The sequence below is a fragment of the Lissotriton helveticus genome, chromosome 4_1 (genome assembly GCF_964261635.1).
Source record: "Lissotriton helveticus chromosome 4_1, aLisHel1.1, whole genome shotgun sequence".
NCBI lineage: Eukaryota > Metazoa > Chordata > Amphibia > Caudata > Salamandridae > Lissotriton > Lissotriton helveticus.
The window spans coordinates 61598065-61624142 of record NC_136063.1 but is presented as its reverse complement, the minus strand read 5'-3'; the positions used below and the strand labels follow the sequence as shown (position 1 = coordinate 61624142).

The following is a 26078-nucleotide window of genomic DNA, read 5'->3' as shown; positions in this document are numbered from 1 at the left end:
TTTCTCCACCTGCAACCGAAACGTGAGAAAGAACAAATCCAACGTACACATGAAATTCAACTATTAAATCAAATACAAGATCTTCCAGGGAAGTGCATTTCAGGACTACAGAAATGGGCCAACATAAGAAAATAAAATGCAGACCTTATAAAACTACACTTGGATGCACATTTTACTCAGCATTTCTAAAAACATTGCCAGGCGATCAGCCCGGGAGTACCCCCCACCCACCCGCGGGCAAGAAAGGGGGTTCCCGGTGCGACGGGAGTAGTCAGCCCCGCAGCCGCCGGTCCCTACCTCAGTATTTGAGCACATCAAAATACATAAATAATTACGAGCATCATACATAAATTCTGTAAGTTCCTGTTTTAAGTTTAACATGCATGTATTGTAACATCAGTTTCCTACACTTTTTTTTAGAAAAATATCCCTAACACATCACTCTTCATGTTATTACAGTACACATTCTAATGACAAACGTTAACACAACAGTTCAGTTCATAAACTTTATTTCGATTTAGCGAAAATCACAAAAGTTAAAAAAGTATATACATAGAGGTCGAGTGGGCCAATCCAACATGTTTGTAAAACAAGAAAATTAAGAATTAATTTTTGATTAAATACAAGCACCCTAAAGATTCACAATAAAACAATAAATAGGTTAAACACTTTAAAACACACCCATGCTGGGCAGCCTACAATAGGGATCAGCTTTGCACTTTGAGTTTACAATGAAAACATCATATCAATACAGGAAAGTGCATAATGCTAGTTTCAGAAGGGAGGCGAACAGGACATAAGTTGGACGGTTACCTATGCCTCTTCTCATTCCATCGGATCACCAACACCCAACCAAGAAACTTTGCTTTTGAAACCACAACCAGCCCATCCACTGATGTTTTGAGGAATCTAAGAGCCTCACTGCTGGACCTGGTACCCAGGTCGGCACATGTGGGTTTCAGCCATCTGGATCTAGGCTTGCAATATGCTGGGCAAACAAAAAAAATATGACCCGATGTTTCAGTCATGTCCAGACAGAATGGGCAGTTACTGGTATTTGAATTACACCATTTAGCAGTGAAAGCATTAGTAGGTAATGTGCCCACCCTAAACTGATGGAATAATTTCCTGTCTTGGGTTGATGAGAATATGTCCCAGTACCCCTCATATTTGGGTTCCTGCTTGAAGTCAAAAAAGGCTTTGGACAAAATGGAGCTAGAGGAAGCTACAAAACGCTTTGTATTTACCACATTCCAATAAGCAGCTTTAAACTCTGTTTTAGATGGAAACGTATTTCCGGTAAGGGAGTTCCACAGATGGCTCAACCCCATCTCGGAAAGTATATTTTTGACACATCTGAACCACACAATTTTCCTATTGACGTCTAAATCCTTGACTTCTAGGAGAGCCAGGGCATAGTGTGTGAGCTCAGGAATCACCCAGAGTCTCCTCTACTAGGCTACTAGCCTATAGTGTGCCACGTCCCTAAATGAATGACATCCTAAATCCAGATAAAGAGGTGCTAGTGGGGTAGACTTGGGGAGGCCTATTATGGACCGTAGGAATTTATTCTGGGCCACCACTAAGGAATCCAAATACGCATATCCCGACAGCTCTGCCCCATACAATATTGAGGCACTAATTTTTGGTATTGTAAAGCTGAAGCACAGGTGCTATGGGTTTTGTATATGACAATCTATGCTCCTTGAGCAAGCACCTGTAAGTTGAGCATGCCTAACAGTAAGGCGGTCTATTTGTGGCTTCCAACTTAGTTTTCTGTCTATTGTTACTCCCAGGTAGGAAAAGCTCTCAGTTTGTTCCAGAATGCCTTCATTCATACTAAAATCGCCGATGACCTTTTTGGAATTAGGTAGGACCATATACTTTGTTTTATCAACATTAACAATGAGATCGTGGTCCTTACAGAATTCCTCAAATCTTGTAAGGGCACGTTGGAGACCCTGTCTAGGTTTAGAAAGAATAAGAGTGTTATCCGCAAACATTAGTAGCAGGATCTTAATCCCTGCTAAATATGGAGCATCTGTAGGGAAGTCCTCAAAGTATTGCACTACCCCGTTGATATATATTGAGAAGAGGGTAGGGGCTAGAACGCACCCCTGTCTCACCCCCTTAACACAATAAAATAAAGAATGCAGGTGCAGACTACTTGTGATTATAATGCTCCCCTACAAATAAAAGAGCACAATCGCTCTCTATCACACTCGTGAGGGTATCCTGATGCTCAGCAGGTGAAAGTCCCTCAGTAGGACTCCTAAAAAAGCTAGGCCTTCAGGTTCTTGTAGAATTCAAAATGTGAAAAAGGAGGTGGTGGTAATAAAGAACTTATAAAGCACACATTCTCAAAGGTATTATGGTGCTAAAATCTAAGAGAGAAGATGAGATGTACAGGCAATACCTATATCTCTTGGGTGAATGATTCCTTGAAGAGCTGTGGTTTTAAATCCAGTCTAAATGGTTCCAATAATGTTATTGTTTGAATAGCTACTGGAAGAGAATTACAAATCCTAGGCGTCATACTGTAAACCTTTGCCCTCCCATTCTTCATTTTTGAAATCTAGGGAGCATAAATAAGTTGGCCGTGGATGACTGCAAAATCTTAGCTGGAGCATATCTCACCACACGCTTAGCAAGGAAATCCGGAGGTAGGCCATGGGGAGCCTTGAAAACTGGCCAACAAAACTTAAACTGGATATGCTGTAATATTAGCAGCCAGTGAATTTGTTTCAACAGTGGAAGAGAATGTGCTCAATGAGGGACTTTACGCAGCAGCATTTTTGCAGTAGTTGAAGTCTCTTTAAATCTCATTGTGGTAATCCTAAATAGATGCTCTTGGAATAGTCAATTCTCCTGTCAATCATACCTGCAATACCTGCCATAATTGTTTTCATGGCTCCAAAAGAAAAGTAAGGCCTAAGCTTCCTCACTGATCATAGAAAAAATATGCCTTTGGAAATCACAGCTATCTTATTTTCCTCTACGATTCCTAAGCTTTTTGCCACCGTATTAAGTGTAGGAAGCAGGCTCAATTGTCTGTGCTAATAATGATCAGTCCAAGCTTCCAGGTGATCATTGAGGACACAATTCAAGAAATTAGCCTTCAGCCACTCACAAATAAAGCTCAATGCATCTTGAAATAAAGATGAGGCTATCTCTACATTATCCATGCATAAAATATTCTAGGAGTCATCTGCATAGTTAAAAAATGTGGCATCCTCTTCTAGTTAACCCCTTTAATAAAGTATGTGTAGAATTATTAAACAGATTAAGTGAAGGGGATGATGCCTGGGGAACTCCACAATTGACCTTTACCTTAGAAGCTCTATAAGGCGCTAATTGTACTGCATAAGTTCTGTTACTAATTAAAAGAACTCCATATAGAGTGGCATGGTCAGATCACTGATGGCTTCCATATAGAGTGGCAAGGTCAAATCATTGGGACCTCCATATAGAGTGGCAAGGTCAAATCATTGGTGATCCCCATAGAGAATTGCATGGTCAGATCATTGGCGACCTCCATATATAGTGGCTTGGTCAGATCATTGGTGACTTCCATATATAGTGGCATGGTCAGTTCATTGGGACCTACATATAAAGTGGGAATGTCAGATCATTGGTGACCTCCATATAGAGAGGTATGGTGAGATCATTGGTGATCCCCATATAGAGCGGCTTTGTCAGATCCTTGGCAACCTCCAGATAGAGTGGCAAAGTCAGATCATTGGGGACCTCCATAAAGAATGGCATGGCCAGATCATTGGCGACCTCCATATATAGTGTCATGATTAGATCATTGGAGATCTCACCATATAGTGACATGCTCAGATCATTGGTGACCTCCATGTAGAATTGCATGGTCAGATCATTGGTGACCTCCATATAGAGTGGCATGGTCAGATCATTGGAGACCTCAGCATACAGTGAGATTCTCAGATCATTGGGGACCTCCATATAGAATCGGATGTTCAGATCATTGGCGACCTCCATAAATAGTGGCTGGGTCAGAGTGGAATGGTCAGATCATTGGAAACCTCAGCATACAGTGACATGCTCTTATCATTGGTGACCTCCATGTAGAGTTGCATGGTCAGATCATTGCCGACCTCCATATTGAGTGACATGGTCAGATCATTGCCGACCTCCATATAGAGTGGCATGGTCAGATCATTGGATACCTCAGCATACAGTGACATGCTCAGATCATGGATGATCTCAATATAGAATCGCATGGTCAGATCATAGGTGACCTACATATACAGTGGCTTGGTCAGATCATTGGTTGCCTCCATATGGAGTAACATGCTCAGATCATTGGCGACCTCTATATAGAATTACATGGTCAGATCATAGGCGAACTCTGCAAAGAGTAACAAGGTCAGATCATTGGCAACCTCAGCATAGAGTGACATGGTCAGATCATTGGCGACCTCCATATACAGTGGCTTGATCAGACCATTGGTGACCTCCATATAGAGTGGCTTGGTCAGATCTTTGGTGACCTCCATATAGAGTGCCATGGTCATGTCATGGTAGACCTCTGAATAGAGTGACATGGTGAGATCATTGGAGACCTCCATATAGAGTGGCATGGTGCGGTCATTAGTGACCTCCAAATAGAGTGGCATGGTCCGATCATTGGCGACCTCCAAATAGAGTGGCATGGTCCGATCATTGGCGACCTCTTCATAGAGTAACATGGTCAGATCATTGACAACCTCAACATAGAGTGACATGGTCAGATCATTGGAGACATCCATATGTAGTGGCATGGTCAGATCATTGGAGACCTCAGCATACAGTGACATGCTTAGATCATTGGAGACCTCAGCATACAGTGACATGCTCAGATCATTGGGGACCTCCATCTAGAATCACATGGTCAGATCATTGGAGACCTCCATATTGAATGGCATGGTCAGATCATTGGAGACCTCAGCATACAGTGACATGGTCTGATCATTGGCAACGTCAGCATAGAATGAAATGGTCAGATCATTGGTGACCTCCAGATAGAGTTGCATGTTCAGATCATTGGAGACCTCAGCATACAGTGAGATGCTCAGATCATTGGAGACCTCAGCATACAGTGACATGTTCAGATCATTGGTGATCTCCATATAGAATCGCATGGTCAGATCATTTGAAACCTCCATATAGAATGGCATGGTCAGATCATTGAGACCTCAGCATACAGTGACAGGGTCAGATCATTGAGACCTCAGCATACAGTGACAGGGTTTGATCATTTGCAACCTCAGCATAGAGTGACATGGTCAGATCATTGGAGACCTCCATATCATTACAGACCTTCATATAAAATAGATCATTGGAGACCTCGGCATACAGTGACATGGTCAGATTGTTGTACACTTAGCATTTCCGCTTCCCAGAAATTGTGTGACAAGTTATCTTGTTTTTATAAGACAATTTAGCATCTATTCAAGGTAGCTTCACACAGGGAAACATCTGTCTCTTCTATTTCCTCAGCTTTCGAGACCTGGGTGGCTCAAGTACAAACTGCTGGGGGCCTTCTCAACTTCTAGGAGATTTCTCTGGAAGAGAACAGAAAGTTAATTTTAAATGTGCCCTGGCCCTCCTATTGGCTCCTGTCCACCCAGCATTTTTGCTGGTGCAGTGGAGACCATTATCTCTATGTTTAATAAACTATTTAATGGCACATTGGCCTCAGGGGTAGTGCGCAAGGAATGTACACACGCATCAGTGATTCCTTGGTTTAACCTGCATTGGCAGAGCCAATAGGTCTCTCCTATGGGTGAGCTACTGGCTATGTCAATCAGGTGTGGGTGTTGAACAGAAAGTTGGGTGGTGAATTGTGGATTACAGCACTTGTAAGAAAAGCAGTATGAAGTGGCCAGCACTACCCACTTCATAGGCTTTTTTTTTTGACTGTTGTGCAGGTGAAAGTTTTGCAGAGAAATAGCGCATTTTGCTTCCTTGTTTGAAGTCCCAGAAGGCAGAGCCTCCCAGTGCAAACATACATAACAACCGCATAAGTATGTTTCATTCCATCTGATACCTCCATGCAAAGAGAGAGGATGTGGTGTAACTGCCAAAGCTTTCGACTTTGGAGCTGGGGAACCAGGTTAGAGTCTGTGCTGGTTCAACATTCTTGAACCTTAGCAAATCACTTAAGCTCCCCGTGCTTACACAAAATGAATGTTGCTTTGTGTAAAGCACTCCAACACCTTTGGGTCAAGTGCACTCTATATAAAAACTGCAACAAAAACAAAAGTCAGAGGTTGGGACAAAGTCTTCTGACCTTCTGGCTCATTTGTTGTGCTGGGTTGGGACACAGCAATGGGAGAGAGGGGGAACAAGCAAACACAGACAACGGGGAGGGAGAAAACAACAGTGCCAGCCATTCTATAGAGTGGCTTAAAAAAAGAAGAAAAATAGCTCCCAAAAGCACACACATAACAATACAAGTACTCGGACCATGCACTAAGAGAGTGTCATGTGCAAGAAGAGAGAAGTGCTGACTGCTTAGCTAAACAGCAGGAGCTCAGTAATTGAGAGTGAATTAGAAGTAATGTGTGGCCTCTAAGTTCACTAAGAGTAAACAACATGTCTCGCCTAGACAGCGCATTAGCTTTCCAGGTGAGACTTAAAAAACCTACCTTGCAGGGGCGCCCCCTAAGACTTTGTTACACCACCAGCATCACACTTAGTGCCCTAATGTCCAGAGTTATAAAGAATAGTGAGATTCAGTTTAGTTCGGCTGAGTCTGGTCCACTGGAGTTGAAATAACATGGACTATGCAGTGGCAGCACAATAAGGAGCAAGGCCAATCAGAATTGCAGGAAAGTGTGGGCCTGTGTTCTTTCAATGACATCTCATGTATTCCTAACATAATGATTGCACTACCCCCAGTGTACCTGCACCAAAGAGCTGGTTACTCTGGTAACACAGAGGCTCTCCTTGCAGCCACCATGTTGATAGTCATCCCTACAAACTACCGGGGCAGGAACTGATTAGCTTGTGGGAGAATAGGTAAAGGGTGCAGCTGTTTAAAGAAATGGAGAGGACCCCTTACAGGGGCCCAATTACAAGTCTGGCAGTCCGAAGATTGCCAGACTCATACTGGCATGGTGGTGGCAGGTCCAGCCACTGCTGCACCGGCGGTCCGACCGCCCCATTAGGAGTTGGCCAGTTGGCCCACCCTGGGACCGTTGGAGTGGCTTTCAGACACTTCAATATGCTTGGTGGACCGATGCGGTCCTTCTAAGTATATTACAGGATTCCTCTTCTCCAAGGTTTACATGGAGGCCCCCCTTTGCCTCAACTGCATGTGGATGCACACAGGGGGCCCTTACATGGGCCCCCTGTGTGCATGTACATAGGTTCCTGAATGACATGGACTTTCAAGTTCATGCCATGCGGAAATCTTTTAGTGTGGTCCCATGTGGAGCCTTTTTCGCCCAATACTTCTCACAGAAAATAGAGCTCATCTACCAAATAATAGTCCGTTCAGGGAGCCAACCTGCAGACTTTTTGTCATCCGATCTGCCAGCACAGCCCCCTCTCGGTTGCTAAAGAGTTTTCCTCCTGTGACACTGACATACCTAGATACTCTTCTTCTCATGGTCAAATCAGGTTCCCCCTAGATACCATCCTGGCCAAAGTTGTCTCGTCTCTATCCTGCCATTTGTCTTCTCGCATTCAGGGTCTTTTCAATCTCTCACTGAGAGAGGGTCATGTTCCGTCAGAATGGAAAGCAGCACAGGTCATGCCGATCCGCAAGAACAACAAGGCTCCACTAACGGACCTCTCTAATCTCTGCCCCATTTTGCCCCTTCCCTTCCTGAGCAACCTTTTGGAGAAGCACATAAATAACACCTCTCTTACCATGCTGAAGAGCCTGGTTGCCAAGACTCCTCTCAGTCAGGCTTCAGGCCCAAATACAGCACAGAATCAGCCCTGCTTGCAGTCACGGATAACATCAGGATGGCCCTATATAGGGCCCAATCTATGATTCTGGTGCTGTTGGACCTATCAGCTGCGTTCAACACGGTTTCACACCAGATATTGCTCAGGAGACTGAAGGCGGCTCGACTCATAGATTTGGCTCTGCAGTGGATGACAAGTTTTCTTTCTTCTCGTTCTCAGATCGTCATCCTTGGCCTGTACTGCTCGGGGCCTATGGAATTAACCAAGGGAGTGCCCCAGGGCTCCTGTTTGAGCCCCACCTTGTTTAATATCTATGTTGCTCCCTTGGCCGACCTCCTCAGGGTGTGGATGTTCATTACCATCTCTTACGCCGATGACACACAACTGCTTTTCCCATTTGACAAAGTCACTCCAACAGTACAGGCAACCTTCTCCTCTGGTATGAGAGCTATCTCTAGCTGGATGGAGAGTAACTTCCTCCAATGTAATGTTGGGAAGACGGAGATTCTGCTCATTGGGAGGCTCCCCTACTATGGACTCCAGATTGGTGGCTGGCTGACCTTGGGGTTCACCCTGATCCTAAATCCCTGGTCAAAGACCTAGGCATTCATCTTGATCAGGCTCTTACCTTGAAGGAGCATGCCGCTCAGACAGCCGGTTCCTGTCTTCACACAATGGGCCTACTACGCCGAGTCTTTCCTTTGCTTCCTGACTCAACACGAAAGACCTTGACTCAGGCACTTATATTAAGTCATCTGGACTACTGCAATGGCTTGTTGAGTTCTGCTAATGAGGTCTCGCTTAGCAGACTGCAGTTTGTCCAGAACAATGCAGCATGATTGGTCCTCAATGCCCCTTCCCAGGACTATCTCCCGCCCTCTTCTTTGCCAGCTGCACTGTCTTCCTATACGCAAGCAGGTCAAGTTCAAAGTCTGTTGTACCATCCACAAGGTTTTTTTTAACCTTGGCCCCATATCCCTCCGAGAAATTTACACCTTTTCTGCCTTTTGGTTCCCTCTGCTCGGGATCCAAATCTCTTCGTGTGGTCCCTCGAGTCAAGAAAGCCATACTGGGTGGCAAGGCTCTTTCCCATCTCGGTCCCCTACCCTGGAACAAACTTCCTCTGCATCTAAGACAATGTTCAGACCACCTACGATTTAGAAAACAGCTTAAAACCACTCTTTTCCATCTGTGATGTTGCAATTCAGCCACATGTTCTGCCTCCAGTGCAAAGCGCAGAGATACCCCTTCGGGGGTCGATTCAGGCGCTATACAAACAAATAAATAAATAAATAAAGACACTGCCACCTTTAAAAGAGGCACCGCCACGCCACCAGCCTACCAGACTACTTAAAAGTCGTAATCTGGAGGGCAGGCGGGGCGATCTTCGGCGGATTGGAGGCACTGCTATTTGCACCGCTACGCCACCTCTCCACCGAAAAATCATTATCAGGGCCATAAGTGTTACTGCCATGGCTGCCATCTTCCTTGGTCCTTGTAGGGGAGTGGTGACAAGGCGGTATTTCTTACCTCATATATTGATCTTCTAAATCCCATGGGCTGACCTAAATTGTGAAGGCTTGACTATGGAGCTAATGTCTTAATCACTGCCTCATTCAAGAAGCTGGAACTGCCCGAAAGCCCATGTCTGTATGTCTATGCATATGTATGTGAATACATGCAAAGTGTGTGTGTGTGTCGATAACAGGCCTGCCCACACAGCTAAAGCTTCCTGTAGCAAGACCTAAAAAGAGGCAGTGAACAGTGTCCTGTAGGGGTGATGTCTGTGATGTTCTGCTAGAATGTGTGCGAACCTTTCAGAACAACTGCAAATAAGCTGAAATATTCAATCAGAACGAAACAGTACATGTTATGGTTATTGTGTTTCTATGTTCGCTACCCATTAAAATGATACGCCTTGCAGAATGCTACACTCCTGGAGTGGTAAATAAGCTGTTCGTGCATGTATTTCTCAACGGGTCGTGTTTTGTTGCAGGTCGCAGTGACATTGTTCCCACTGTGCAGTGTGAAGGTTCAGCAATGACATTGTCTCTCAACAAGTGCCTCCTGGAGAGGTTCAGGTACAGCCTCACACAGATGCATTTTGCGGATACGAACTGCACGGTCACAACTTATGTGCAGCTGGAGGGAAATGAACGGGTGATCCAAGTTAAAGCCATTCCACAGGCAGGATGGTGTGGAAATGAGATGAAGGTAAGAAAGGACACACTCTGTGCACACATACAAAATTACTTCAGGAGATAAATGAGAAGGGATCCTACACTCAACTCTGGACTCCTCACAGTAGGATTCAGTACTTCACAGTCAATGACTCTTCAGCATGAATGTATGTATGTATGTATGTATGTATGTATGTATGTATATATATCACTGCTCCTCCACTAAGGCAGAGGAGCATTGCCTCACTGCCAGGAGCAGCAAAGAAAGGAAAAAATAAAATGATAATAACAGAATGTTTATTATCATTTAATTTTTTCCTCCTACTGCGGCAATGCGTGAGGGGGTGCGGAGCTGCCTGGGAGGAGTGGAATACACTCCTGTGAGCAGTGACTGTTTGGTCGGCCCTCTCGTCATCCACAATCCCCTGTCCTCCATGCAGCCTGCATGGAGAACTTGCCCACCCTGCAGCCCTGGCTGGGCGCCGTGTCACGGGGCTCAGATCAATCAAAAGAGCGTTGTGATTGGCTTAGGGGTGGGAGCCTGACTGCCTGCTTCCTGTTCCTACCTGGAGTCAGATACCGGCAGCAGGGAAGAACACGCAGGACCCGGCGGCAGCAAGGTACGTTTTTTTTGTTTTTTTTAATGCCTCCCACGAGCCCCTCTCACACCCGCCCCTCCACCTACGAGCAGTGCCAACCCCCTGATATATATATAAGTGTGTGTGTGTATGTGTGTGTGTATGTATGTTCATATATATGTATGCATGCATGTTCATGATACTGCTGTAGTGTGAACCTTGGCAAATTTATCTTGTCCAATGCCCCCCACTCTTTTCTTCCATCCCATCTTCACTTTGACTGCTGTTGTTTATTTTCTTAAAAGATGTTCAATGATTTGTTTCTATAAATAAAGTTGTAATTTTAAACAAGCCTGAGCGTTTTATTCTTCTGAGAAAATAAAATATGAACATGAGTAGAAGTTTGTCTGATATTTTTCATAAAAATTATCTTTAATATCTCTATTCCTGTCTTTTCTGTTCTAGATACATAATGATAAGAGGATGACTCTCTCCAATGTCCTCTATATTCTCCCTGACAATTCAAGTGGCATTATAATTAGCAACATCCTGATGTTCACCTTCTCATGTACATATAACATGACAATGCAGACCAGCCTGCTCACGGCGCTACATCCTATTATTGGGTAGGTGTCCCTGGAAAGGGCTGAATGTAGAAATATAGCCATGAGTATTTGTCGATCTTCAGTTTTATGATGTAGATTTGTAACCCTCCCTTACTCTTCATCCAAAATTGCTTTTACTTTCTCATTCTGCTCTATTATGTTTTGTCTCTTTCCATTTCTTTTTATATGAAGCATTTTCTGTGGCAATGAAGGCACTGTGCATTATGTTTAATGGCAGAATTGGGTCCTCTCAGGAGTCTACAGACATTAGTTTCCCAAGACTGGTGGCCAAAAATGCTAACATTCAATATTGAAAAGAAAATGTAAAAACAAATACTGTGGCGGATCACTTTTAAACAGATGATGACGAGACAATGTTAGCATGATTCAACAATGAATATGCAGTGCAAGAAAACTAACTTGGATCATTTTTATCCATCAGACACCTCTGAGCATGCCTCAGAATAGGGAGGAGGGTGGGACTGGTGAGGAATCTGCAGGTAGAATATCCAGCAGAATGGTTGGTACCATAGGTAAGCTTCTTTATATTCTGATGGATAGTTCTACCCGCAGATTGCTCACCTTCTCATTAGATACCTTAGCAGCACCCCCTCCTAGACGGTAGGTCTGAAAGAGTAGTAATATCAAGAAATCCCAATGCATTGAACATGCAAAACGCTCATCCATTCTCACTATCCGATCCAAGCAAAAATGCTTTGTGAATGTGTATGTGAAGGTAAGGTCTGGTCACCACGCAACATATATCTGCTATGGGCACTCCTGTGGCAGCGGTAGGGTAGATGTCTTTGCTCAGTTGGAATGAGCCTGAAATCCTTCTGGTGGATCCTTTTTTTGCAATGCAGAGCACAATCCATAGTGATAGACTCCTCTTTTAGAAAGCCTTGTTCTTCTAGACGGTCACATGACCGACAAAGAGCTGATCTTTGAACCTAAATGTCTTCATCCTGTCCAAAACTGACCACCCCACAAAGATGTAACCTCTCCTCCTTTTTCGTGGGATGCGGTGAATGAAAAATTAAGAATGTGTGATGAACTGCCCAAAATTCAGTAGTCTTTTTAGTGCTCAGAGATAGCTTGTTTGAGTGACAGTAAACAACAGGTAGTGATGCACAATGGCCCACTGGGCCAATGGGACAGCCACTAAGAGCATGGGGATGATTATGATGGCGGTCGTATAAGTATTCAACCACCATTATTGTGGAAACGGGACCGACCGACAGGTAGTCGGTGGTCCCGCCCTCCATGGTGGTCGGAAACATGCCTATTTGTATTGAGACTTGTTCTGCGGCCCAGAAAGGGGCAGCTGCACAAGCCCCAATGCAAAGAGGCATGTGTTCAAACATCCCTGCAGCCCTTGGCAGGCACCATGTGGTACCTGCCACATGATGCCCCCAAGTCCCATAGCGGAGGGCCACGGGGGACAGGGTGCCTGATAGGGGCCCCAAAAAGCTTTCCCGCCAGTCTTTTCATGTCAGAAGAACCAACATGAAATGGCTGGTGGAAAGGTGGATCGGAATCCCCACGGCGGTGCCTAAAAAGTCACTGCCTCCAATGTGGGGAGTGCGCTTGGATCGCCCACCTGAGAAGGCTCCTTGAGCCCATCGGAAGCTGTTGATCGGTCCCTGGGTCAATGCGGTCAGACTTACAGCATCCTAATGCGGTGGTCTGACTGCAGTTAGAGATGTAGGTGAGACCAAGGGCACGTCTGTGTCGGTCCCACTGACATCATAATCGGACCAACATTTTTCAAAGTCAAATACTGCAACCTTTAACCTTATCTATATAGAATGGTGGCTGGGTGAAAATTAGCATACACAAACTTTTTACTAGTAGTTTGGAAGTAAGCACAGTTAAAATAACAAGATAAACAAAATACAGTAAAACGAAACGAGATGCCAGGTGGTCAAAGTCTTAAGTCTTACAGTTTTAAGATGGAGTGTCAAGGAGGTGGCCCAGCCCAGCCTCGTCCTGCCTCAGACTGCCCCGCCCTTGTCCCGGGCTTCGCCCGCTCCCGTCCCGCGTAGCGTGACCTATAGGTGTGTAAATAGAGGAAGAGGGCGGGGCCGTCAGCTGGGGCACAGGTGAGCTGGTCCCAGAGGCTCCTGGTCCCTGGAGTCCTCTCCGGTGGTGCTGGCGCTTTTCCTGTGGCCGCGTGTCCCCCAGATGCTGCCTCACTCAGCACAGATACCCCCAGTGGCAAAGACACGTCCTCGAGCGGCTCCCGCGAAGCGGGGGCCGCGAGATGTTAAGAGGAGGAAGGGGGCGGGGCAGTCAGCTCGGGCACAGGTCAGCTGGTCCCAGAGGCTCCTGGTCCCTGGAGTCCTCTCCGGTGGTGCTGGCGCTTTTCCTGTGGTTGCGTGTCCCCCAGCTGCTGCCTCACTCAACACAGATACCCCCAGAGCCAAAGACACGTCCTCGAGCAATAAGTAAGTACGTAGCAATAAGATAAGCAGTATGCTAGGTTATATTACTAAAATCAAGAATTGGGTGTTTCAAGATGAAGAAAAGTCACACAAAAAATTCTTCAGAAACAACAAAGTAATGAAAAGTCTTTATGTGAAGAATTTTTAATACTTTATTCTCATAACACAACAGTCACATTCATGGTGTTCAACTCCTCCATAAGCTAGCCAGCACATGTTTCGTTACTGGATAATAATTTCTAGCTGACTTCTTCAGGGCTAAAATAATAGCAAAGTTCAGGGCATTTATCAAAAAATTAATAATTATTTATTATAAAGATAAACTAAAACCATTTACCATCAGCCACCACAAAAAAAGTTTTTAAAAAAGCATAAGAGCAATAGGAGAGGAAGTGAAAGACAGCGTTCAAATGAAATATACGTGAAACATACATGCTAAGAGTGAGTACCTAAATAGTAGCAACCATAGTAGATTCCAATTACATGTGTTACAACACAAGATATATTCCCTGATGTGATACAACAGAGCAGTGACACCCTCAAAGCACCCTTAAAGCAGAAACATTCCACTGATTGTTTGATAAATGCGCTTATATCCTTTAACCATGCCTTCCTCACCATCTTACTGGACCGACAAAAAAGAAAAGCAGAGATCTTCAGAAAGGTGAGCGTCGAAACCAACGACCCTTTCCTTTGCACACCACATAACACCGCTATTCAATTGTCTTGTAAAAACCAACTTCATAGGGGGCAGCAAGCTGGAATATTAATGTCAATGACCTCCAGCAAAGATGAAATCCGTTCAACAGTCCCTGATCAGTCACTGATCTTTCTCCATGCATGAAGATGGAGGAGGCTCTGCATAATGGTGAGCTGCCAGGCTGACTGAGAGAGGAGGTCAGCTCTGAAATACTGCTAGAGCAGGGGATGCAGAGAGAGAGTCTCAGGAGTCTGCACACCACACCATCTTAGACCAGTCTGGATTGATCAGACTACCGTGGACCCAGTCCTTCAGCTGTTTCCTCAACATTCAAGGATTCAAAGTATGAGGAGAAATGCCTAAGGGAGTGGAAAAACCAACATCAAGCTAAACGATTCCCACAAGGGTCCCTAAATAGTAAATGGATTGAGGGCACAGAAATGTGGGCAATTTGCAAGGATGGGATAAGATGTCCTGAACCACCTACTGATATACACGTCACACATGGTCTGCAAGATGTCACCGACTCAGGCTGCCAGCTCTCATTTTCAGAAAGTCTGCCATATGGTTGATGACCAGCCAGGTGCATCCATCTTCACTCAGGACAGGAGACTCAAAGCTTCTTGGCAGAGAAGACAGGACCACACACCTCCATGTTTATTTATAGAACACATTGCAGTTTTGTGGTCTCTCAATATCTGGATGACTCAATTGTGATGGGTAGGCAGCCTCTAATCTCCTGGTGCGCACTCTACCCTAAGATGGAGGCAACCGTCACTGCTATGGTGACTGCTGGGGATGAGCAAGTTCTCCTCTGCCAACCACTAGACAAGAATCGAAACAGTGTCTTAGAAGACCCTTATGGTGTTCGTTATAGTGACTCATGTTGGAACAACTACAGACACATGCACCACTGGAAAGCTCTCATGTTCCAGCACCTATGGGTGGCCAGTAGGATGCAGGAAGTAAGAATAACTAGCATATGAATATCAATCAGGGCTGGGACATTTGGTCCCTCAAAAACATCAGAATCATATCCACAATGCCCCTTGTCCTCTAAGAAAGAGGAATTACCGGAGGGTGTTATGTCTGGTACAGTCCTTATGAACAGGCATTGCTGAGAAGACTCTTGGTGCAACTTGGGCAGGTTGATGGAAAAGCCCAAGTCAAACAACAGAAATACATTGGCCTACAGATGGTCTGACATCAACTGCTGCATGCCCACTATGAGCAGGCAATCACCCTGGTTAATGGAGAACTGAATGTAGATGTGCCATCACCATCCCCTTGGTGAAGACCCTGGTGGCAGATATCAGTCCAAAAACAATTGAACTAGGGATAGCATATAGTATAGTTTCTAAAGTTCTAAGAAGGGAAAGTGGACATAGCACCGAGGGGAATATCTATTTTGTTGTCTTCTACCTGGACTATATTATATTATTTTAGTCCTTCTTCCCCATCATTCTTATGGAGAGCTCAGGCGGGGATCTTTTTACTAACTATTGATGACACTTCTCCCTATTCCTGAAATCATGCTGGTGAGGTAAAGCAGCAGGTACTGAAAACAGCATTATCCTATTGAGGAGGCTGTACTTCATGTGGAGAGGTTGAAGCTGCATCATTGTTAGGTTAAACTTTTTCCCGGCAACAAGAATGTTACAGTCACATCTGAAAGCTCTGCCACAGAAAACCACAAATGAGCAACACTGTTCCTGGACTTTTGTATGCAAGAAACGTCTGTTCATGAGAAAAAGGAGAGAGTCTGGGATATGGGAGTCCTCCAATGTCAAATATCCCTCAAAATTACCAGGTGCCTTGATGTTGAACTAGAAATCTTAGTACCTCTTGATATGTGTGTGAATCTTGAAGTTATGTTCCTCACCATCAACCTTCTGTTCAAAATTGAGTGGCTCAATGTTGACCACCTACATGTCAATTAGAAGTGCCAGTGGTGACGAGTTGCTACCCAAAGGCATTCAGACGTGGCGTACTGGGTGAATGAGAGGGTGAAATAGTGGCCTTCATGTCTGAAATAGATGTGCACACAATAGGCACCAAATTTCCCCTTACTGGACACTAAGGGAAATCCCCTTGCAGTCTATCAGCCTCCCCAAATGACATATTTTTTCAAGTTCCACCATACATGATGGGGTGAGAGTCGGGATTCAGGAAGAAACACCAAACTGATATCATGGTTATCTTTCCTCAAAATCCCTCACCTCAAAACCCCAGGCTTAGAACTTATCTAAATGTTCCTTTATACTGGTCAAAAAGAACAGGGAGGTGATGACAAAACAAGGGAATTCAGGCAAAAAATGTTTTCTAGAAAAGTGTTTATGTACAGGTAATGTTCTAAGACATTGATTGAAAGCTAAATACATTCAAATATGTGGTTTTAGTAGCCCAAAAATACTTAAAGTAAAGCAGGATTTTTGTTAAAAATTAGGTGTCTGGTGGCAAAGGTATACACCCTGTCCAAGCAGGAACCATGATCCTAGTCAGGGTAGGTTGCTTAAGAGGCAATGTGTCACGCATTTGTGCAGTTTTTATATTTTATGAACCAAAAATGACAACATTTCTAGAAGTATATCCAAGGTTATGAATTCTTAAACATTAAATGAAAATGTAGTGCTTAAAATCTTGACACGCCAACCCGGACTATCAGGTTGCACTAAACTGAGGTAAATCCAAAAGTTGAGGCTGACCGTGATGGAGTGTGGGTCCGCTACAGGGACCAGCATTGGACTGCTAAAAAAAAACCTTAGAAGCGGTGTTGATGGAGCATAACTGTGAGAAGGAAAGGGTGATGCGTTGTTGTCTAAGCACAAGCTTGAGGGCAATGCTTCGACACCAAGCTGCACAAAGTCAGATATGCATCGAAACCTGGAGGTGATGCATCAGACAGTCAGTGGCGCGGTGTCCATGGTCCCAGTAGCAGGGGCAATGCATCGACATGGAGGGCAGCAGTGTGTTCCCAGCCCACACAGCAGCAGCAATACGTAGGTGTAGAGGGTGATGCAATGGTTCCGATTGGCACATGGGAGTCGATGTGTGGGTTCTGTTTGTTGCAGCACTTTATACCCACTTCCAAAAGTCCAGGGCTGCATTGGCACCACTTGACAGGGCAAGACTTGCAGCAAGCAAAGTCCATGCTTCGTTGTAGGTTGATGGGAAGTCTTTGATGTCCTTCAGAATTACAACAGTGGGCAAGTCAGCATGCCCTAGGAGTCTATCAGGTATTAAAGAAGGGGACACACAAGCATCTGCGGCACCTTCTGTAATTACAAAGAACACTGGGGATGGGAAAGCCAGTGCAAACGCCTGTTGGACTCCATGGGCACTTATGTAAAATGGCCGCCGGGGTCCTAAGTACATTCCAGAACCCTGCCCTATGTGGCACCTTCTTGCCTTGATAGTCAGTCCAGCCTTCTGCAGGGGCTGAAGCACTTACTACAGGTGAAGAGGTGGTCTTTCCAACTGCTACTGAAGACAGCTATGTCATCCAACAAGGCAGCACTGAAGGCCTTCAGATCAGCCAAAACCTGGTCCCCAGTCTCTGGAAGGTAGCAGGGGCACTCTTTAAACCAAATGGCATCACTCTAAATTTGTAGTGGCCCTCTGGAGTGGAGAAGGCTGATCTCTCCTTAGATTCTTCAGTTAGGGCATTCTGCCAGTGCCCTGAACTAAGATCAAAGAAATTCAGGAACTGGGAAGACCCTCCCTAAACTACCAATTAGCTCATCAGCCCGGGGGATGGGCTGAATTGAGCAGAATCTGAGTGTAGGGCAGCTTTTGGTATCAGCACCACAGGGCTGGACCATGGGCTACTGAAGGATTCAATCACCCCCAACTCAAGCATTTTAGAAACCTCATTTTCGATGCTAGCCCTCACTTTGTCAGACAACCTATAGATTTTTTTTCTTGACAGGGAAGCTGTCTCATGTGTCCACATCATGAATAAACAGATAGGTAATCCCAGGAGTAGGGGAAAGAGGGAATAGAACTGCCCCAGTACCTGGTGGCAGTCCATCTGCTATTCCGAAGTTAGGGTAGAGGAAAGGTTATTTGGAGAGGATGTGGCGTAATGACCTGAGCTACAGATTTTTGAGCCGGTGGAGCCTTTTTGAAATCTTGGCATTGGCGTCAACGTCCTATGATTCTGGGTAAATTTGCCAAATCCTACATTGATTGGATTGACATTCCACTGACCTACTCTTCTCTTTAGAGGCTATCCTTTCCCTCTCCTTTATCTGTGCAACAGTGACATGGGGACCTCAGAGCTCTCAATGTATTGTTTGAGGTGGTTGATATGGAGCACCCTCTGAGGTTGCCTGGGGGTCTTGAGGTCCACCAGGTAGGTGGACTCCCCCTTTCTCTCAAAAATATTATAGGGACATGTCTAATGGTCTTTGAGGGCCCAGAGCTATACGGGTCCCATCCCCATATTTTCTACCCAGGCTGAAATTGCATAGGCATAGCCACTTGTACATGCCACTGCTTCATTATTACCTGGCTGTTCTTCAAGTTGTCAGTAGCTTGCTTCCTTACCTTTGCCATCTGGCTCTAGAAGGCTAGCATGTAGTTAACTTCATCATGGGGAGGTTTCCGGGAAGCTTGCTCCCACTCCTTTTCACCAGACTGAGAGGTCTCCTTACAGGATGACGATACAAAAACTCAAAGGGTCTAAATCCCCTCCTGGGGTACCTCTCTGTAAGCAAAAAGATGGTCTGGCAAAAGGATGTCCCATTTATGCCTTGAGGCCTTAGGCAGGCCCTTGATTAAGTCTTTGAGGGTCTTGTTGAATCTTTCAACAAGCCCATTGGTTTGTGGATGGTAGTGGGGTGGAAAACTTGTAAGTAACATAACACTCCTTCCACATTGACTGCATATAAGTAGACATGAATTTGAAAGCAAGGTTGCGTCCTTGCACCAATGTTGTTTAATCTATACAAGGCGGACATGTTCAGGGTTCTAAACAACGCTAACCTAATACCTCAAAAAACTGGCAAAACTAAGATCACAATATTGCCGTACTCAGATGACATAGGTCTGTTAGGCAATTCAAAAATAGGACTACAGAGAGCATTTAACTCTCTGCACCAATACAACATAGCAAACAAAATGATAGTAAACGCCTCCAAAACAAAGGTGTTATCCTTCGGAAGGACGCAAAAACACTTAAGTAGCAACTGGTCTCTGGGTCCCTTAAAAATCTCAGGAGCCAAATCCTACAACTACTTGGGTACATAGTTCTTTGCAAATGGCGCACTTACAGCACACAAGTGCCACCTAAAGGATAAGGCGGCATTGATAACAACTAGACTCTGCCAATTACATACATCCCTTGAAAGTCCCACCTCAGCCCCAATGAGAAAAGTGCTCAGGGTGTATTACCATCTCCACTCACTTATGGCAGTGAGGCCTTCCCAGCCCAACTCATTCATACCATTGAAAAACGACAACTAAAAGTCTATAAAAGAATGTACAAATTGCCGTATTACATTAGGGGATCCCTGGTGAGACACTTGAATTTGGCTTGGAGGGCCTCGCATGGTCCAGTATGGGATATTTTCTAAAGTAGTTCTACAGATGCATCAGGGCGATGCCAGGCACCCTGAAATTTTTTTGCAAAATATATTCAAAAACAATAATAACCCGTGGTCCACCTACCAAACAACGCCGGCAGCTACCCTTCTTATCGACTTGAACACTCCACTACTTACGCATACTGCAGTAAAAAGTATACTGAAAAAACAGATCAACTTCCTCTCAAAGTCTGCAGACCTAGAAAAATATTACGTCCACCTTGCCACTAGGGGCTCTGGCACTATCATACAATAACAACAACCAAGTCGGTCTTCATGCTCAATCATATCTCAATTGCACAATTGGAAAAGCCAAATTCTGGCAGTAAGGATGTTGGCTTTACACATTAAAGACGTCAACCCCAAGTGGCCAATGCATTCCAAGATAGTCAAGTGTAAACTTTGTGGCTACAAATCCGAAACCTTTTTTCATTTACTTTGCAGTTTTCCGATGTTGCTCGAGCCCCGGCGAACATTATTAAAGCCACTTTTTTTAACCCATTGTCTAAGAACATGCAACAATGCAATGAACTGGATTTTTAGTACCATGGTTCCCCTTGAATTGGCAACAATAGGCACATTTTTTGAAGCCGTGCAGGACCTTCTTAAAAACACACAACTAAGCAAAGAGATGCTTGTGGAATGACACATCTTAGTTCTCGCACCTCGGACATGAGACATAGTAATGTTTGACGTCCTTGCACTTGAGTTGTAATATCTGTCATGCATTCACCTTTGCGGTTGATATAAAAAAAAATGTTTTACTTCTTGCATAAAAAATTGAAACTAGCTTTCTTATAACAGTTTTTAAATAGTCAAACACCTATGTAAACTTGTAATTAAAACTGTCTGCATACCTTGAATGTTACGTTTGGCCACCAAGTGCCAGCCACTGAACGGACCCATCATTCTCCTTTATTATTAGCCTAGTATGCCTTTTAAATGTTTTATATTGTCTTGGTTTTAAGTAATCCACACAATAAACTTTGTATTGAGTTGAAGTTGATTCCCCTGTCAGATACCGCATCCTTGGGGAAACCCACTCTGGTAGAAATCCCTATTGGGGCTTTAGCCACTGCAGGTGCAGGTGCAGTCCTTAGAGGCTGTCTGGGGATCCATAAGCCCTACAATGTCAATGCCTACTCTTTCAAAGGGGTGGCTAATGACAGGCAAGGCATTCAGGGGAGCTTTCACACTCTGCCTTGTCTTCCCTCTGGCCTGGCAAGTCTAAAAACATCTTATAGAAGGTATTTTAGGAAATCGTCATCAGGGACCAACACAAGTAGGGTACCATCATCGTGAAGGTGTTCTCCTCAAATATCCTGCCAGGGGTATCTCAAGAGGCAGCTCCAGTAGGAAGGCCTTGTAGCAATGGAGAATGACCAGTCTCTTTGTTGCCCCATACATAGGTGCCTTAGGCTCACTGTACAGTAGGTTACCCTCCTAGTAAATTTGGTGATTCTTAGAGGCATCACCTGCTGACTTGGCTTCAACCTCTTGCCACATGCTTTCCAGGGTTGGGCACTCGTTCTTGTGCATTGCAGAACTCCTCCCTGGTGCCCCCCTCTATTTGCCACCCAGCAAGTTCAGGTAGGTCGCCAAGGCAAGCAATGTCATATTCAGTGGTCTAGGGTTGTCCTCCTCTGGTGTCTAATCCACCTCAGCTGGAAGACATTCAGGGGATGGTTTCCCACTGCCCTTACCCTTCTCATTTGTGGCAGTTATCTGGGTAATTTGTCAAGGCTCTAGACTTTCTTGACTCCATTCCTGGGCAGCCATCGACCTGAAAGTTGCTCAAATCCACTCAGGCAACCCTAACATTTCCAGAAGTGACTTAGGCTCTACTCCCTTCTAGGTAGTGTGCTCAATATCATTCCCTAACAAGCAGTCTACAGGCATGGCAGGGGTCACAGCAACTTTCAGAAGACCTGAGACCCCCACTCTCAAATAGAATAAGGGCCACTGAATAGTGACCCTTGTGGTTGTCAGCAACCAGAACCTTGTGTAATGCATTGGATATAACTTGCTCTGGGACCATAAGCAGAGACTACTTACCATAGTCATACTGGCTTGCGTGTCCATCAGAGCCTTACCACCTTGCCTGGTAATGGTAACCCACTGCCCATGTGGGTTTTACACACCATCTCAATGTCACCCGGTGACACTATGTTAACCTCACTGAGTTGCCCCCCCCCACTTACTGGTACATACCCATCCCCAAGCACTATTCTCAGAACCTCTGGTGTCTTACCTGCAGCGGGAGTCTGTGCTGTTTTTTGGCATTTGGGATCTCCCTTGTAATGCTCCTGCACGTGACTTTCACAGTATTTGGAATTTTCGTTCTGACTCTTGTCAGGAAAGCTCTTTTCTGGTAACCAGATTGGAAATAGCACTCTTTTGCCTGTGAACTGTTTTAGAGACCATGAGAGCATCCCTTCTCTTTATCTCCCCTCTCTTTCTTCTGTTGGGATCCCTGACCACTCTTTCCAGGTTTTGCTACAGGTCTGGAGAACAAATATCAAGATTGTACTCTTTCACAATTAAGTTGTACAGGCCCGTGTATAATCATGTATCTTGCTTTCCCTCATCCAGCCCGTCAGTGCTTTACTGGCATTATTAAGAAAACCCACCAAGGTTTGTGATGAGATTGTGGGGCTGCCCCTGAATCTCTGCCTATACCTATCCCATGAGGCACAGGGTCAGACTGATTTGCATATAGCCATGTCTGAAATGGGGTGGCTGAGTGGGCTAAAGAATGATGATGGATTAAACCCAGATCAGTTGACTGGGGGTGAGTGTTTGATTTGCTCAAACGCTCCGTCCATCATCCCCTTTTGTATCGCTTTGTTCGCCCTAAGTGTGGCAGGGTATGCTCAGACGTGAGTTCCTTGCTCACTTGGCCACTGGATTCAAGATAGCCTGGCTGATGAGAATTATGAATCCGAAACCGGTCCCAGGATGCTTGTTTCCGGTCCATGGAAGACATGGCTTGGCAGTTCGGGCTGGACTGTTCCCATGAGGCACAGGGTCAGACTAATTTGCATATAGCCATGTCTGAAATGGGGTGGCTGAGTGGGCTAAAGAATGATGATGGATTAAACCCAGATCAGTTGACTGGGGGTGAGTGTTTGATTTGCTCAAACGCTCCGTCCATCATCCCCTTTTGTATCGCTTTGATCGCCCTAAGTGTGGCAGGGTATGCTCAGACGTGAGTCCCTTGCTCACTTGGCCACTGGATTCAAGATATCCTGGCTGATGAGGATTATGAATCCGAAACCGGTCCCAGGATGCTTGTTTCCGGTCCATGGAAGACATGGCTTGGCAGTTCGGGCTGGACTGTTCCCATGAGGCACAGGGTCAGACTGATTTGCATATAGCCATGTCTGAAATGGGGTGGCTGAGTGGGCTAAAGAATGATGATGGATTAAACCCAGATCAGTTGACTGGGGATGAGTGTTTGATTTGCTCAAACGCTCCGTCCATCATCCCCTTTTGTATCGCTTTGTTCGCCCTAAGTGTGGCAGGGTATGCTCAGACGTGAGTCCCTTGCTCACTTGGCCACTGGATTCAAGATAGCCTGGCTGATGAGGAATATGAATCCGAAACCGGTCCCAGGATACTTGTTTCCGGTCCATGGAAGACATGGCTTGGCAGTTCGGGATGGACTGTTCCCATGAGGCACAGGGTCAGACTGATTTGCATATAGCCATGTCTGAAATTGGGTGGCTGAGTGGGCTAAAGAATGATGATGGATTAAACCCAGATCAGTTGACTGGGGGTGAGTGTTTGATTTGCTCAAACGCTCCGTCCATCATCCCCTTTTGTATCGCCTTATACCTCTGAGGTGTCAGCCCAAATTAGTTGACAGCCATGGCTTTCATGGCAATGTAGAGTGTTTTGTCTTTCTCTTCCAGTGTTAAGACTGCGTCCCTCCCCACTGTTAGCATGCACCTCGACAAGCTACCCCGCAGGACTCCTCAGGAACTTTGTGCACCCTTACAGCCACTTCATAGGCTGAGAACCATTTGTCTATGTATCCCCCCCCTCATAAATAGGTACCAAATATTTTGGAATGTGGACCCTTCTTCCACTAGTGGGCACCCTAGAAATGCTGCCATCGTTGCTTCTGTATTCCATCTGTTTAGATCTGGGATCCAGCTCTTTAAGACTGACCGCATGAGCCATTCTGTGCTCTTCTATGGCCACTGGAGCCTGCTCCTTCTCCAATTGTGCAAGCTCTAGTTTTAACTTTCCCTCTTTTCTCCTGTCCTTCAGCTCATCAGTGGACAGGTTCCTAGATGACACACTGCTTCCTGCATGTGAATAGACTTCCAGTCTGAGAGGATGTTTCTCCCCTCCCCAGCAGGTCGTATGTCAAGCCCCTCAGACAGGTCTTGTTATAATTGCTCCTCAGATTCTGACCCTTCCTCCTTATTGTTTGTGCGGGTCTTTTGGACCTCTGCCTATACTCTTAGTTTTTTGGGGCTCTAATTTGTTAGAGCTTGCTTTGGTAAACACCCTCTTCTCCTGGCAAAATCCCTTGATATGGACTATTGTGTAGCTCTCTAAGTTGGCCAGCTCAGTTTCTATCTTGGCAAGTGAAGTCACAGACGCAACAGAAAATATGGGATTTGGGAGAATTTTGGGAAAAATCAAAACGTGTAAATCAGAGAGAATTTAAACTCATGGTGGTTCCTGTCCAAGCAGTAACAACAAAACCTAGTCAGGGTAAGTCAGATACGCACCGTAAATCAACCAGTGCCCACCCTTTGATAGCTTGGCTGGACTTAAGAGGCAATGTGTAAAGTATTTGAGCAACACTTCAGTAACACAGTGAAACCACCACAAAAAGACTCCACATCAGGTAAAAAAATTGCTTATATTTTTATGAACAAAACAAGATCAAAACAGCAAAAATCCAATAAGTATACCGTAGTTATGACTTTTTCAAAGATACAATGAAAATGTAGTGCTTAAAAGCTTGAAGCGCCAACCAGGGCATTATGAATGTGTTAGGCCAGGGTAAACCCAAGGGTTCATGCCAACTGCTATGGAGCATGGGTCAGATTAAGGAACCAGACTTGGCCTCTGAAAAGCACCTTAGATGCATTGTAGACAGAGTCAAAATGCTTGAAGCAAAAGGCAATGCGTTGTTGTCAAAGCAGGGTTGAAGGCGATGTGTCGACGCTTAGCCAGGCAAAGTCAGAGATGCATCAAAACCTGTAGAAATTGGAAAGTGTCTCAATAAAAATCTTAAATTAAAACAAAACATGTAGGAAATGCATTGTGCAGTCTATGGTACAGTGTTAAAAGTCCTCGCAGCAGTGACTGTCATCAATGCAGAATTTGGGGTTCTTGCAGCAGCAGTGATGTCTCTAGGGTGGCAGTCATCGGTGCAGTGTTTACGGCCCTCGCAGCAGTGGGGATATGTCAGTGTCAAGGGAGATATGCCTGTTCCGATACAGCAAGCAAAGTCTAGGTGCTGTTGCAGGTTGATGTGAAGTCTTTGATGTCTTAGAGACTTAGAACAGGGGGCAAGCCAGCTGGCCATTGGAGTCACTCTGGATTCAAGTAAGATGGGTCCAGTCTTTCCTCAGCAGGGCAGAGGATAGCAGCTAGCAGGGAAGCACAACAAAGCACAGCAGAAAAGCAGTTCTTCCACAGCAGAATTCCAGCAGAGTAACATACTAGTCCTTCCTCCTGGCAGAGTTCTTCACTGGTCCAGCAGTGAACTGATTTGGCAGTGTCAGAGATCCAGGGGCGCCTTTGAAGTGGGACAACTTCAAAGAAGGGCTTTGAAGTGCAGAGATGTCTTCCCTCCCAGCTCTAGCTCCAGACTCACTAGATGGTGGTATGCAGCAATGTTGTGTGGGGATAGGACAAGTCCTCCCTCTCATCCTGCCCAGGATGGCCCATCATGATGCAAATGACCACTTAGTCATACCTAAGCTCCCTTTACTTTACTTTACTTTACTTGTGGATTTATAGAGCGCAAACGAATCATCCCCGAAGGGATCTCTCGGCGCTTCGAGGAGACGATCATAATGAGTAGGTGCAACT

At 45.1% G+C, this 26078-nt stretch overlaps 1 protein-coding gene across 1 annotated transcript in view; it reads left to right on the top strand.

The window, feature by feature from the left end:
* Positions 1–26078, top strand: part of LOC144827863 (uromodulin-like) — a 159236-nt gene that overhangs the window by 59229 nt on the left and 73929 nt on the right. The window contains exons 3-4 of the mRNA XM_078686027.1: positions 9923–10140; positions 11150–11310. Of these exons, the coding sequence (XP_078542153.1) occupies positions 9923–10140; positions 11150–11310 (379 nt within the window). The remainder of the gene's footprint in view (positions 1–9922; positions 10141–11149; positions 11311–26078) is intronic.